The 16,290-nt window shown below is 43.8% G+C and overlaps 1 protein-coding gene across 1 annotated transcript in view; it reads left to right on the forward strand.

Moving 5' to 3' along the window:
• The window catches only part of TEK (TEK receptor tyrosine kinase), a 60,477-nt gene that overhangs the window by 16,192 nt on the left and 27,995 nt on the right, over positions 1 to 16,290 (forward strand). The window contains exons 2-9 of the mRNA XM_065406222.1: positions 205 to 516; positions 7,456 to 7,566; positions 8,603 to 8,755; positions 10,200 to 10,331; positions 12,946 to 13,086; positions 14,234 to 14,362; positions 15,733 to 15,878; positions 15,954 to 15,995. Of these exons, the coding sequence (XP_065262294.1) occupies positions 205 to 516; positions 7,456 to 7,566; positions 8,603 to 8,755; positions 10,200 to 10,331; positions 12,946 to 13,086; positions 14,234 to 14,362; positions 15,733 to 15,878; positions 15,954 to 15,995 (1,166 nt within the window). The remainder of the gene's footprint in view (positions 1 to 204; positions 517 to 7,455; positions 7,567 to 8,602; positions 8,756 to 10,199; positions 10,332 to 12,945; positions 13,087 to 14,233; positions 14,363 to 15,732; positions 15,879 to 15,953; positions 15,996 to 16,290) is intronic.

The raw sequence follows: 16,290 nt of genomic DNA on the forward strand, positions 1-16,290 counted from the left end.
TCTGGGGCAAAATCAGTATTTGGTTCTGCTAGTAAAGGCAGGGGTCGGGTCTGGTCTGGATGACCTTTCAGGGTCACTTCCAGTTCTATGAGATAGGTATATCTCCATATTTTATTACTTCAAAAGCCCCTATGTGAACAATCAGAACTAAAAGCAATACTCAGACTCTGCAGAAAAATCCCTTCACCTGTTGTTTGTTTGTAGGTAAAGTGGAGGCAGCGCTGGACCTGGTGTTGATCAATTCACTCCCTCTAGTGAGCAACTCAGAGACATCGCTTATCTGCATTGCAGCCAGATGGAGTTCCCGCGAGTCTGTCACAATAGGGCGAGACTATGAGGCCTTGATGAGCCAACACCAGGACCCTCTGGAAGTTACTGAAGACGAGAAGAGAGGAACAGCCAAAAAAGTGGTGTGGAAAAGGGAACAAGCTGGTGAAACTATCGGAGCTTACTACTGTGAAGGGAAAGTCAAAGATGAGGTGACAAGGATTCGTACAATGAAGATGCCACTAGGAGGTACTGTATGCTGGTCAGACCAGAGATGTGCGAGCCCCACTAGGGGACATCTGCTTGCAGTTTGGTTGCTACCCTTAAATAACAGGAGCAGGTACAGTAGTGGATCCAGAGTGAGCAAAGTGGCCTGGATTCATTAAGAACTTATCTGGCCCAAATCCAAACCAATCTTTTCTGAGGCTCAGAAACATTTGGTTAATGTTCTGAGTTAGTATTTTTCTCTTACATTTTTGCACATTCTGCCCATTTCTGGTTATACCCAGCAGCACAAAATGGAAGCAATAAAATATGGCAAGAAAAACCATTATGGCCTCATTGAACCCACAAAGCAATAACTACAGTAACTCTTACATTGGGCCTTTCATCTTCAAAGCACTTTAAAAACGTGACCCCTACCCCAAGTAATTTCCATAAGCTGAGAAAAACCAGAGGGCTTGTCTATACAGTACAGCAAACCTCACTCTAACTTGTTACACTCTAACTGCCCTGTGTAGACCCTGCTGGCACGCTTTAAAAGGTATCAGGAACTAGGTACCTTTTAGAGTGCACCAGCAGGGTCTATACGGAGCAGTTAGAGTACAGCACAGAGGGCTTTATAAACTGGGCTCCTCTAGTGCACTTTGCCATGCTGTGTAGACAAGGCAAGAGACTCCACACAGTCCACCAAGAATTTCACTATTGCCAATCTCTTTTATGTGGAAGGTGCTCTGATATCAATGTGGTGGGCAACAGTATTAGATAGATAGATAGATAGATAGATAGATAGATAGATAGATAGATAGATAGATAGATAGATAGATGGGGTGGATGGGGTGGATGGGGATAGATAGATGGGGTGGATGGGGATAGATAGATAGAGGGGGTGGATGGGGATAGATAGATAGATAGATAGATAGATAGAGGGGGTGGATGGGGATAGATAGATAGATAGAGGGGGTGGATGGGGACACATAGATAGATAGAGGGGGTGGATGGGGATAGATAGATAGATAGATAGATAGATAGATAGATAGATAGAGGGGGTGGATGGGGATAGATAGATAGATAGATAGATAGATAGATAGATAGATAGAGGGGTTGGATGGGGATAGATAGATAGATAGGGGGGTCGATGGGGATAGATAGATACATAGATAGATAGATAGAGGGGGTGGATGGGGATAGATCGATAGATAGAGGAGTTTAAAAGCTGGGAGCTCTTGCTATGCTCTGATTCCTAGACCATGCCTATTCATACTAGAAATCTCATATGTATCTTGATCTCATGAGACTTCCAGGCTGAGTTCCAAAGCAAAGAGCTTGGCATAAGCTCCAGAGAAACATAAGAACTTTTAGATAATTTTCTGCACTTCATCAAACATTCAAACCTTTTGAAGTTCACCCATCACTAATATTTAGCACAATATGTTGTGGTACCAACAGTTCAAACACCCCCACTCAGCCTGCAAATCCGTTATTGTGCACAAATACTGTCAAGATGATGGGAATTGTAGAGTGAACATATAACAACACTTTCTCTTGCTCTCTCTCCCCAGTGAGCAGGGCTGAAGTTTCTTTGTTGTAATGTGGTGTGAGCAGGCCAGGTGGATTTTGCATTTTACTCTGAAGGTGATAAGGTTTGTGGTTGTTCTGGCCTCTGCTGAGAGTGTACTCCTGATTCTCAGGCCTGTCACCCAGAAAGCTCTGTCCCTTGTACTCACATACATCTCACTCTTGAGGTTGCCAGTTCCATTGTTCTGTTCAATGGGGGAGGAGGAGGGAAGGAGGGGGTTCATGACCAAGCAGGTGAGGCAGACCCTCAGGTAACAATCTACGAAAGGCTTTGAAGATGGGGGCCAAAATCTTGAATTTGGCCTTGTATCTAACAGGAAGCCAGTGTAGATAGCAGGTTATTGGAGTGATGTTCTCTTGACTTCTTGTGTTCCTCTGCAGATGAGATGATGGGTGCTGAACCCATTGTAGCTCTTTAAGGTCAAGGGCTACGTGCCTGGGAAGAGAGACTTGACTTGAGAGCCCGACATGTGGATCACCCAGGCTAAATCTGTTATATCCAGAGGAGATATAATCTTCTTACCAGCTGTACATGGATTTAGATGGGGCCTTTTGGGGGTCTCGATTATTGCATTTCTACTTTTCAGATGATCTTTGCTAAAAACTTTGGCTGATATGGATCTCATCAGAGAGCCTGTTATGTGCACTGACTAGTAAGCTTCTAGATGGGTGAGAAAGAGACATGGTAGAAATTCTCAAAGCTATTAAAGACCACAGGGAGAGGAAAGGAAGGTCAGGGAAGGGCTGCAGGGTTTGGCAAAACTACTGTAGCTGGCAAATAGGCTTTTTTCCTCTCCACAGTTATTGTCTGAATAATTTTAAAGGCTTCTGGATACACTTCTCATCAGATGAGTTGAAAGGTGCACTGTGTGTCCAACTGAAGACAACGGGAGCTGTTGAATGACTGACAATTTTGAAAATCTAGCAGTTGCTTTGGGCCCCTCTCCATCACACCACTTAAGCATGTGCTTAACTTTAAGTATATGAATAGTCCCATTGACTTTAATGGGATTGCTCACATGCTTAAGTACATGCTTATATGCTTTATTGGGGCCTATGTGCCTATATATGGACGTAAGAGCCTAACATAAGCTATTCATTTTTGACAATCTTGGCCTTTATAATGTGAAAATGTAAAGGAAGAACATTTTTCTGCATGAGTCTACATACAACATTTTCAAAGTAGAGGGCCAGTTCTCCTATATCCTGTATACTCTAGACTTGCCTTGCATATAGTATGTATAGTATAGACTCTATTCCTTAGTGACTGAAGGGGAAAAAATTGTAACACAACAGAATCTCTCTACAGAGGAAGGGATGGTTATGGATTTATAGACACGTAAACCAAAGAGAGCTGGGGCACTTCTACAACTCAGTTCATTGTGTCTCTTTAAGGAGTGGGCTCATATTGTAAAATAATTAATTAAATGCAGACCATAAGCTAAAAATACATTGGAACGGAGCCCACCAAGGAATGTGGGTTCCTTTCCATTACAACAATGCTGTGAAGAAAAGGTCCCATGGATAAACTAAACAACTCACACAAAGAAAATAGAAAGGAAAAATAAAAGCTGAACTGTAAAGTGAATTTCTCATGAAAAACAACAATTAATACTAGCTGTCTACATTTAAAACAAAACGCCACCAAACCGAACACCCCAATACTTGGAGATAGGGTGCAGTTCCCAGCTAGCACAGACATACTCGGGCTAGCTCTCAGTGAGCTAGTTGCACTCAAAAAGTAGTGTAGCCATGGTAACATAGGTAGTGGCAGGAGGCGACATGAGCTATCAGCCCTGACTACAATCCATACTTAGGGTGGCGAGCCCATACCGCTGCTTCCAATGCTGCCATGCCTACATTGCTCTTCTTAGCTCGCTAGTTCAATGAGAGCTGGTGCAAGTATGTCTACGTGTGCTGGGAATCACACCCCCAGCTCCGACTGTGGATGTAGTCTTAGGATCAAACACTTTAGTAGAGCTGGTTGAATCATTGTTGCAAGAAACTTATTTTTTAAAATTCTGCTTTATTTTCTGTTCACACATAGATTGCAGTTTTGTTCCTTGACCCCTGACTGCCCCCTCCTGGGGCCCCTGCCCCTAACTGCCCTCCAGAACCCCACCCCCTACCTAAGCCTCCCTGTTCCTTGTCCCCTGACTGCCCCCTCCTGAGACCCCCCCCACCCTAACTGCCCCCCTAGGACCCTACCCCCTGACTGCCCCAACCCTTATCCACACCCCCGCCCCCAGACAGACCCCCGGGACTCCCACACCCCATCCAACCACTCCCCGCCCCCTGAGAGACCCCCCCCAGAACTCCCGACCCTTCCAACCCTCCCCCGCTCCCTGCCTACCCCCCAGGACTCCCCTTACCATGCCCACGCCGGTCAGACGCTGCCTCCACGTGGAGGCAAAACACACTGCGGGCTGCCGTGGGCACAGCCCCTCCCCCGCAGAGTGCTGAGGCAGTGGGAGGGGGAGAGCTCTGGGAGGGGCGGCGGTGATGGCCCACATTTCCGGGAGCCGCAGAACCCGAGTGCAGTGAGGGAGGATCCAGGGGGGCGCCTGCCCGGGCTGTGGCCCGGTGCCCCCCCCCGGGGTGGCTCCTGCAGCAGATGCATGCGGGTGGCGGTCCCTGGGCGCCCCCCGGCTTCCCCCTCGCCACGCTCGGGCTCTGTGGCTCCCGGGAGTGTGAGCCGCCACCACTGCCCCTCCTGGAGCAGGCTCAGGGGCCCGCGCCCCGGCAGCTCACACTTCCGGGAACCGCAGAACCAGAGCGCAGTGAGGGCGGAGCCGGGGGGCGCGTCTGCTGCCGGTCTGGGGTCCCGGCCGCCGGCCCCGCTCAGCCTCCTGCCGGCCTGGGGTTCCGTTCACTCAGCTGGCAGTGAGCTGAGCGGGGTCGGCAGCCGGGACCCCAGCTGGCAGCAGCGTGCCAGGCAAAATCGGCTCGCGTGCCACCTTTGGCACGCATGCCGTAGGTTGCCGACCCCTGGCCTAGATAATACTGTGCAAGGCTGCAAACCTGCAAACACTTATGCATGTGCTTAATTTTACGCACATGAGTAATTTCACTGAAGTGAATAGAACTACTTTCATAGTTGGGCCAACTTGTGTTGGTGAGAGAGACAAGGAGTGACACTCTGAGTTAGTTTCCTAGACCTGAAGACCTAGACCTCTGTGTGGCCCAAAAGCTTGTCTTCCTCATCAACAGAAATTGGTCCAATAAAAGATATTACCTCACCCACGTTTTCTCTCTAATATCCTGGGACCAACATGGCTAAAACAACACTGCATATAATATAATACAGCATTTAAAGTGTCTTTATATGTCATTTCAAAATGAAAACTCAAAACTTCTCATTCTGAAAATGTCTAAATGGAATGGTTTAACATTGTGAGGACTTTTTTGTAGGTTTTCTCCTAAACACATTTTTGGGAAAATTAATACGATTTCTCAAAGCATTTTTATTTCAATGGAAATTCATTTTCTGATGGGAAATGGTTCCATCTAAGTTTTCCCAGACAATGTACTAAATACCTAATACAGATAGATTTGCGACAGAAGCCACATGTTATTTTTTGTTGTTGTTTTTGTTCTTTGGCTTTTGTTTCTGACCTAGCATTTATAAACTACTTCCACTTCCATCTAAAATGAATTTAATTACTTCAGTAAACAAATTTCAGCTACAGGCCCAAAATTTGCTTTCCACAATCTTTGGTACAAACCAAAATGTGCTTGCTTGAATGTTTGCACAAAGGGTGGGGGCAAGGGGTGTGAGCTTAACTGAATGGAAAAGTGTCTGAAAAATTTACCCCATAATTCATACTGGTCTGTAGCCCGCACATCCTTTACCCTAAATAAAATATCCCATAAATGGGACCGCAGTAGAATAGGACCCAGAGCATAAGAGCTTATTCCAGTGGAGACTCAGATTGGCTTTAGCAGATTCTGGAGGAGGTAAAATTCAGCCCTTTTAGCCATGAGGAGGGTGACTGCACTGCAAGACCTTGGAAGGTGGAAGCAAACCATGGTATGGGAGGGACCTACCCAAAGAAAAGCTAGAAATTCTTGGGAAAAAATAAGAAGACACAGAAGGGAGCAGTAAAACACAGTGTCCCATCCTTCTGAGAGTGTACTCATTGTCCTCAGTAAAAATGGGCCTAAAGTGTGAGGTTTAGATCCAGACTGAGATCTGAATATCCCCAAAGTTCAGTTTGAAAAATCAGAATTTTCTAATTTGGTAGGATAGTTTTTATAATGTCCGCACCCCCCCCCCCCAATATTATAACAAGAAGAGTTTGGCCTGGAATCTCAGATTTAGAACTGCTCAGAAAATTTTTCCCTCAAAAAAATCCCAAATTTTCCACAGGAATTTTCAAAATGAAATTAAATCAAACTTGATTTAATTTCGTATCAAAATCTTTTGCAACTAAAGTTTTGTGTAATTTTGACTTAATATGTCATTTGGGGTTTTTTTTTCCATTATTGGTTTCTGGATTTTCAGGTTTCTCACTCCCCTACTCCCTTTCCTCCGCTGGTAAATAGACAAGAAAGGTGAAAAAGGTGTGAAAATGAATGAAACTCACTTTTCACACTTATTTACTGTTTTCCAGCTGGAAAAGATTGGAAAACAGCAGGAAAGTGTGTGAAAGTAGGTTTGTGTTTTGTGCATTTTTTTTGTTTTGAATTTTCCAGTTCAAGAATTTTTAAAAAATGCATTGAACTGCATATTTTCCCATGCAACGTTTAGATTTTGATGAAAAGATATATTCAGATAGAAAAAAATTTGGTTGAAAAATGTTGCCCAGCCCTTCTCAGAATACATTTATTCTGTTGTCCTCAGTAAGGAATGGTGTCTTGTGGAAAGTGTGGTGAGCTAATTTTGAGCACTACACTATGCTATTCCTGTCTTCCGGTAGGCCTTATATGACACTGATGTCCTGACATTGTTGCATTTCACTACATCATAGAAACTTTCTTTGCCAGTGAAAGATCTTTTCCTAGTAAATTTATCCAGTATCTTACCCAATCTATTTATAAAAATTGTCCCTAGGGCTAAAAAGACTTGGGAAATTATTCTACAGCTGGTTGGTTCTCTTGGTTAGGAATTGTTTCCAGTTATCCAGCCAGTATTAACATTATTATTAATTTCCTCTCCTTGCTTCTAGTTACACCACCTTATTGTTCAAGCACCTATATGCCCCCCCCCCCCCACCCATGCCACTGCTGAAACACAGAGCAGGGGCTGCTGATGGCAAAGGAAATCTAAACATATAAATCACCAGTGATGATTCTGCTGTAGATTATCCTCCAGCTTCCAGTTTAGGGGAATCACAGTCATTGATAATATTTATAGTCATTGATCCCATGTTTTGACCATTTTTATTTTAGCTTCCTTCCTCCCAGTGGCCTTAACTATGACTGTGAACAAGGGAGAACATGTGAACATTTCCTTCATCAGAAAGATTGCAATGGAGGAAGATGCAGTGATCTACAAAAACGGTAACTACTCTCTCTCTCTATTTTCCCCTCACCCATCACTGTGATATCCTAGCACCTGTGCCACTACATTAAAATAATTACTGGTGATGCTCTTGCTGTGCAATTGAAGGAAGCATCATTTCTTGTGCATTTAGTGCTCAGAGAAGGAGCCAGATTGCCAACCCTAGAAACAGCGTTGATCAAATTACTTGCTTCCCCTCCACAATCCCTTGTGCTCTCCAGTTTCCCAGTTGTTGTGCCTTTGCTTTTAATCTTATAACTCCCCGCCCTTGTATCTCTGCCTTGCATCCCTCAATATCTCCTGCGCTATGCTGCTCTAAGTGCTTCTGCCCCACTTCCTCTTTTTCTATTTACTTGCTGCCTTCCAAGATCTCTTCCCCTTTCCCCCCCGCCCAACTCCCCCTGAGCACTCCAGAAGCTGGGCATCTGACTGAGATCTCTCTCTGCTCCATGATTTAGGTTCCCATTGCTACATAGCTTACCCCCTGCCCGAGCTTAAGGAATGGATAGACCAACAGGATTCCACAAGGGAGTACGGGTCTGTGTTTGTGAATCACTTTACATGATCAGGGCCTAACTAATGGCCAACACTTATATATGTATGAAAGTGTGAAACCATAGAGAAGAGGCCATCCAAAGCGACCTTATTCATAAAAGGAAATATTTGCAAATATACATACACATGTACCACACCATACGAATAAGCTGGCATCTGACTAGCTGAAGCACAAGGTGAGCTGATCCTCTAAAACAAGCAGAATTCTGCAGTTCACTGATGGCACAGTGAGTATCCCTGCAGCTACATTCTTCAGACATTAATTACCGGGTTGTTCAACTCCTATGCAGTGGCAGCTGGAGGAGAGGCAAAGAAGAGGTTTTGTGCCCCAACCGTGTCATGGTCAACAGATTTGTTCTGCGTGGTAGACAGCTTGCTTCATCTGAGATGTCTTCCTTCACTGGCTGACCTGAGCTCCTCTTGTGAAGGGTTGAATGGATGTTCTGCTCTATTATGATGTTTTTTATGCCCTTCTCTCAGGTTCTTTCATTCACTCTGTGCCCAGGCATGAAGTGCCAAATGTGCTAGAAGTGACCTGCTCTGAAGCCCTGCTACAGGATGCAGGGGTCTACTCTGCCAGATACATAGGAGGAAACACCTTCACCACTGCTTATACAAGGCTGATAGTAAGACGTAAGTTTCCCTCTTTTGTGTGTTGATCATTCTTTGTTTTTGTGTTTTGAAGTGGTGTTATAATAAAACGGAGAGCCAACCTTTGTAAAAGCAAAATAGGGGCCAAATTCTCAGTTGGTGCAAACTGAGACCATTTGACTCGAAGCAGGGATTTTGGCCCTATCTGCCTACTGTGTGCATGCTGATGCTGCTTTTGAAAAGGTGGGAGCCCAGCTTTCAAAAATGCTGTCTTGGGCAGCTCCATCAACATGACTCTGACCCAGAGTTTGGTCTTTGGGGTTTTACCATAGGATTTCCTAGTAGGTGCCAGCCAGTGAAAATTCTGTTTAGATGTCTAGAGGACTTGGGGCCTCTTTTGACATCCAAATGCCACGTTGACACATTAAATGCAAGCTTAAATCTGAAAATTCCAGCCCAAGTCTGGATTTCTCTAGTCATGTTTCTCTGTTATTGGAGGTGCCTCAAGAATTTTCCATCATCACCTTCACAATTATGGCTTTGCATTAGAAGATCATAGGAAGTATAGTTACTGAGAGACGGTCACATACTGAACACTGCTGAGCCCTGGGAGCTCCCTGCAGTTCCTCCAGCATCTTGCAGGAACAGGTCTAGCATGATGTTTGTGCTTGTAATGGAGTTTAGGGCCCGGTCTTTGCCCCTCTTGAAGACAATGACAAAATTTCTATTGGTTTCCAGAGTTCAGGAACCGGCCCTTAGTAGCTTATCAGCCTAGGAAATGGTAAACAATGATCAAGACAGGAGTTTGTGTTTACACTTCTATTGATTGTTTTTAAACAGTTTATAGAGATAACAGTGTGCCATACTGATCCCTGGTATAACTCCAGCAAAGATAGTGGGTGAATTAGCCCTAATATGTTTTTGTCTCCTTGAAAGAAGAATACTGTGACAGAAATTTTCTCAGATTGCCAACCACAGGCACAAAGCCAGAAATGTTGAGCTTAAACCTGCTGGCATGTTATAAGCATTACATCTTTCAGATCAGATGTAACTGAGCTCCTGAGTATTTGTAGTCATAGTCCTGGGCATTTATCAGAGCAGAAATGTTAAACATAACATCCTTGCCCAGACAGTGCAACTCTGCTGAATACCAGAGAGTGCAACTCTTCCTGCATTAAATCCTCCCTTCAGTTTCAAATAGCAAAATTCTACTTTGCTTCCTTTCTTAAAAGCGTGGTGTAGAGTTACAGTGCGCTGATAAACAGCTGCTCTGTTCCACTTGAGAGGTGACTGTATTTCTGTAGCAAACAGAGTGACACTTAATATACTGTGTATAGTTTTTAAAGCCCTTTAGGGTCCCTATGAATCAGAGGCGCTATATACAAAGCCAGTGTTATCGCTTTGATCAGACAGATTGTCGTGGTTTGTATAGTTTGTGAGTGTGTGAGAAAGGAAACAATTTACTATTATACTTTTTGCATAAAAGGCTGTGCAGCTCAGAAGTGGGGCCCGAGGTGCAGTTCCATCTGCCCGGTGTGCATGAACAATGGCATATGTCATGAAGATACTGGAGAATGCATTTGCCCTCCAGGCTTTATGGGGAAAACATGTGAGAAGGGTAAGTACACACTCTCTCTTCAGATGTATCATTTATTTCTACACAGCAATGTTGGCAAAAGTTACAACTGGACTTCAGCCCCAACCACTGTGGCTTTAAGGGCCTGCTTGTCACAGGAGAGGAGAGTTCACGGTTGAGTCAACATGCCTGATGCTGCCTACTCTAACATGTGGGATGCATGATAGAATGTTCAGGCCTTAATATTCTGATTGTAGTGCGGTGCTGCAGACATCAGAACTGAACTACAGTAAGATCTGACATCTGAGCTGTGGTACTATAGAACAGATACATTCAGTCCTGTAATCTCAGGAAAGTAAAATCCGTTAAGGCCCTCATCTTGCAAACATTTACACATGTACCTAACTTTAAACAGGTAAGAAGTCCCACTGAGGCCAATGGCACTACTGACATGCTTGAAATTAAGTATATATATATATATATATTAGGGCTGTCGATTAATTGCAGTTAACTCATGCAATTAACTCAAAAAAATTAATCATGATTAATTGCAGTTTTAATCACACTGTTAAACAATAGAATACCAATTGAAATTTATTACATATTTTGGATGTTTTTCTACATTTCATATATATTGTATTCTGTGTTGTAATTGAAATCAAAGTGTATATTATTTTTTATTATAAATATTTGTACTGTAAAATGATAAACAAAATAAATAGCATTTTTCAATTCACCTCATACAAGTACTGTACTGCAATCTCTTTGTCGTGAAAGTGCAACTTACAAATGTAGATTTTTTTTTGTTACATACTGCACTCAAAAACAAAACAATGTAAAACTTCAAAGCCTACAAGTCCACTCAGTCCTACTTCTTGTTCAGCCAATTGCTAAGACAAACAAGTTTGTTTACATTTACAGGAGATAATGCAGCCCTCTTCTTATTTACAACGTCACCAGAAAGTGAGAACAGGCATTTGCATGGTACTTTTGTAGCTGGCATTGCAAGGTATTTACATGCCAGATATGCTAAACATTCATATGCCCCTTTATGCTTCAGCCACCATTCCAGAGGACATGCTTGTTAAAAAAATAATGTGTTAATTAAATTTGTGACTGAACTCCTTGGGGGAGAAGTGTATGTCCCCTGCTCTGTTTTACCCACATTCTGCATATATTTCATGTTATAGCAGTCTCGGATGATGACTCAGCACATGTTGTTCATTTTAAGAACACTTTCACTGCAGATTTCACAAAACGCAAAGAAGGTACCAATGTGAGATTTCTAAAGATAGCTAAAGCACTCAACCCAAGGTTTAAGAATCTGAAGTGCCTTCCAAAATCTGAGAGGGACGAAGTGTGGAGCATGCTTTCAGAAGTCTTAAAAAAGCAACACTCCGATGCGGGAATTACAGAACCCAAACCACTAAAAAAGAAAATCAACCTTCTGCTGGTGGCATCTGACTCAGATAATGAATATGAGCGCCGGTCTGCACTGCTTTGGATTGTTATCAAGCAGAACCCATTATCAGCATGGACTCATGTCCCCTGGAATGGTCCATGAAGGGACATATGAATCTTTAGTGCATCTGGCACATAAATATCTTGCGACGTCGGCTACAACAGTGCCATGTGAACGCCTGTTCTCACTTTCAGGTGACATTGTAAACAAGAAGCGGACATTATTATCTCCTGCAAATGTAAAAAAACTTGTTTGTCTGAGCGATTGACCGCTCACCTTCTCTCCCCCACCAGGGCACTAGCGGAGCCATCAACACCCAAGAATAGGGGGAAGGGGCGGCACCCTGACCCACCACACCAAGGAAAAGCGTGGGACCCACCACAATAGCGTCAGCCATTTGCCACTATATATATAAATACGCTCCTTATTTATTATGTTATCCCTGGTAGAACAGTGTTGGAAGAGACCATCGACCATTCAATACTGTATTTGTTTGTTTAATTATAACTTCCATGGCTATAATGTCACTCATAGATATAACATGGCTGTTTACTCTAAAGCTTATGTGTCACATGTGATGTGGTATTCAGCATTTTGTTATATTCTGAATTACAATGGCAGATCTGGAGGTTTTTCTTGACCCTTTGCTGTGAACAACACCCTCAAAGAAAGAAAACTTACCTCTCCTTGGAAACATGAGGTTAAATCCTGGCCCTCATTCTGGCAAAACTACCATTGATTTCAGTGAGCCCAAGATTTTATACTAGGTTGGAAACGTCCAAGGTTTCAGCCATAATCAAGTCCTGAGGAAAGTTCTAGGTCAGGTCCTCAGCTGGTGTAAGCCAGCATAGCTCCATCAAATTCAAAGGGGTTACAGTGATTTGCACCAGGTGAAGATCTGACCCTGAATATCCAAAGCACTGGATGTTCTTATATTTCCTCCCCTTAAAGAAAATCCAAGGTTGTTTTCATTGCTTAAAGTTATCTTCACTGCAGCAGCAGCGTAGGTCATGCCTGGAATCTTGCCTAATGATTGACATAGTTATGGATTTTAATGGACCCAATATTGGGGGGTAAAAATATTTATTTTCCATTTTTTCTATTTCTTTAACGTTGCCTAATGATGTATCACTGGAAGAACTAGCACTTTCATGGCCTTGACGCTGTTGGGCCATTTTTTCCCCCCTTCTATAGCTTGCGGAGACAACACATTTGGCAGAACCTGTAAAGAAAGCTGTAAAGAGAACTCAGGCTGCAAATATTATATGTTCTGTCTACCAGATCCATATGGCTGCTCTTGTGCTACAGGATGGAAGGGCCTGGCATGTGATGAAGGTACAGTCACAAACATGGTGCATTGAAAGTTTGCTGCTGCTTAGTGTGTGTAAAACACAAAAAGAAAAGCAATGGCAGTGGGACAGAGCCAGGCTGTTTATGCCCAGCCCACGTACCATCAATTTCCCAATCTATGAAATAGAGATAATAATCAGATCTACCCCAGAGGAGCATATGAGATTTGCAGATGAAAGGTGCTGTATAAGTGCAAAATATTGCCAGTATCCCATAAATTAACTGATTCTGTAACTGAAATTTAAAACATTCTATAACCTTGGGTACATAGGTGCTGGAACTGGGGGTGGGGGGGGGTGCTGCCGCACTTCCTGGCTTGAAGTGGTTTCCATTATATACAGGGTTTATAGTTTGGTTAAATGGCTCTCAGCATTCCCCCCTCCCCGCCCCATAAAAATTGACCCCTGCCTTGAGGATCCTGTCATATTTCTAGGGATAAAAGTGGGTTACGTCAGTACCCATTCCTGCAAACTGCCAAGCATCTTCAGCTTCCATTGACTACATATTAGACTGTAATCTCTTTAGGACAGGGACCACGTTTTCCTATCTGTCTTTGCAGCATCTAGCACAATGGTGCCATAATCCCGATAGGAGCCTTTGGGTACTAGCACAACTCAAATAATAATGGCTTCACTGGGAGTTGAATATGCTTGCAACTTCGCAGGATGACAAGTACAGAAACAGCTTTGCTCTGTTTTGTTGTCGTCATGATCCTCAAGACCCTGTATTGATGCTTTAAGCACAAAAGCCTTCGCAAACTCAGTCCAACTGGATCAGTGGTGGGCAACCTGTGGCCCGCGGGCCGCACGTGGCCCATCAGGGTAATCCGCTGGTGGGACGCCAGACTGTTTGGATGCCGGACGACATTTCCCGCAGCTCCCATTGGCCGGGAACGGCGAACCGCGGCCACTGGGAGCTGCGGGCAGCCGTGCAAATATAAACAAACGGTCTGGTGGCCCGCCAGCGGATTATGCTGATGGGCCGCACCCACCATTGAACTGAATGGATTGAACTCAGCATCAGAGTTTGATGCGTAAGATTCTGAAGTAATGGAAGATATGTAGCATGCAAAGCAAGTTGCTTTTATTCATTCCATGCTGTTAACACTTACCCTGAACACCTGTGCTTGCAGAGTGCCAATCTGGTTTTTATGGGCCGGACTGTAAACTCAAGTGTAATTGCAACAATCGGGGGAAATGCGACAGATTTAAGGGCTGCCTCTGTCAGTTTGGCTGGCGCGGTCTACAATGTGAAAAAGAAGGTAAAGCAAGGTAACACTGTAGTAAATGGCCTCTTCCAGTGTGATTGAAACAAATCTTCATGCTGGCGTAACATTTCCACCTATGGTTGATAGCCCATGGCAGCTGCCCCGTTTCATTCTGGAGGGCACAGGACCCGGTTCCAATCCTTTTCTCTAGTGCAATGGCTGCCAGCCTCTGTTAGACCCACCATGTCTGGTGCCTCAGGTTTATGAGTACTAGTCTAGGATACCTCTCCCTACATTAGAGCTAGATTATCCAACCCTTCCTCACACAGGCTTTGACTCTGACATGAACTTCAGTGGAATACTTGTGTAAGTACTTACTGACATGAATAAGGGTTGCACATCTAGCCCTTACTGCTGACTCTCAGGGCTGGCTCATGGGGCACTGCCACTTCCTTTGTCCCATTCAACTGGGCATGTTCTTGCACCAAGTGTCTCTTGGTGATCTCTAAACCCCAAGCTTATCATCAGACTGGAATTTGAAGCAACACTAGTTCCACGGGGAGTTAGGCCTTGCACAGCTGAATGGGAGACAGTAGGCACCGGCTGACACAGGAGAGTCAGGAGGCTAAGCTCTGTGCTGATTCACACTCTGTGCAACCCCATTGAATTCAGTGGAGTTGTCCAGGGTATAAATCAGCATGGAATTTGGCTTTTACCTGGTAAACTGATAGAATAGCCCCAAAAGATTGGGATCTATGTTTTAGACTAGGGTGCCCAGACATTCCGATATTATCGGGACCATCCCAATATTAGGGGCTTTGTCTGATACATGGAACTATTCCCCCTGCTCCCCCCCTCCAAAAAACGTGTCCCGATTTTTCACACTTCCTATCTGGTCACCCTATTGTAGTCCCACAGTAGCCTTCAAATTCTCAGGAGATAGGCGACAGGAAGGAACATGCATATATTGTTCCTGGCTCACAAGGTCTTTCAAGCTCAAGAAGTGTGGGGAGGGTTGAGATCATGATCAGATTGCAGCACTACCCAGATGTCACTGCTGTCTTCTTATGGCCCTGGGCAATGATGAGCTGCAGGGGTGTTATACATTAACTCAGAGAATGCAATGTGTGATTTTGCAAAAGCTAGATTGTTTGTGCTTGGTATGTTTTGGGTCTGAATCTTTTCTGACTTAGTTTTACACTGGTGTAACACCCCGGACTTTGGTGGAATTATTTCTGATTTAATCCTGTGTAAGTGAGAGGAGAATCAGGCCCACTATACCTAAGGTCTACAATTTGTTCAACATATGCACTGGATTTGAATTGTAGCTGCTTTTTTTAACCTCTTAGCTTGCTCAGTTTTATCTCTGAGGGGGAAAAGCAATCAGCAGATGTCATGTTGTGAATATTGGGTTCCTTACACAGGTTCAGCTGATGTGTCACCTCAGATAAAGCACTTGCCAGACCATGTGGAACTCAATTCTGGCGCAGAGTTTAAGCCTATTTGTATAGCCACTGGCAAGCCACTTCCTGTTATTGAAGAATTTAAACTGTTGAAACAAGATGGGACTGTCTTCAAGGTAAGTCCCTGGTTGGTTTCTACACTGTTTCTTATTTTTATTATTATTGTTATGTTTATTTGTTAGTTATTGCACACTAAAGACATTTTGACCAAGTACACTTCCTTGGTGGTATGAAAATGCCCCGAGATCTTCAGGGCCAAATTTTCAACCAGCTTCTATGAACTTGCCTAGACTCATAGAGGTGCCAATTCAGGAAACTATCCCTATTCCGCAAAAGCATTTAGCACATGGTCATCTGTCTAGGGACAGACTTAAGCATGTGCTTCAGTGCTTTTCTGAATCAGATCCAGAACTTGCTGTATAATGGTGAAAAAGTGTGTGAACATTTGTTCAAACTCCCCTTGGTTGCTAAGTTCATCCATGTTTGCGCCGCTTTTTATTCACTGTTTATGACAATTTG

Source organism: Emys orbicularis, chromosome 6, assembly GCF_028017835.1.
Source record: "Emys orbicularis isolate rEmyOrb1 chromosome 6, rEmyOrb1.hap1, whole genome shotgun sequence".
In the NCBI taxonomy this organism is placed as follows: Eukaryota; Metazoa; Chordata; order Testudines; family Emydidae; genus Emys; species Emys orbicularis.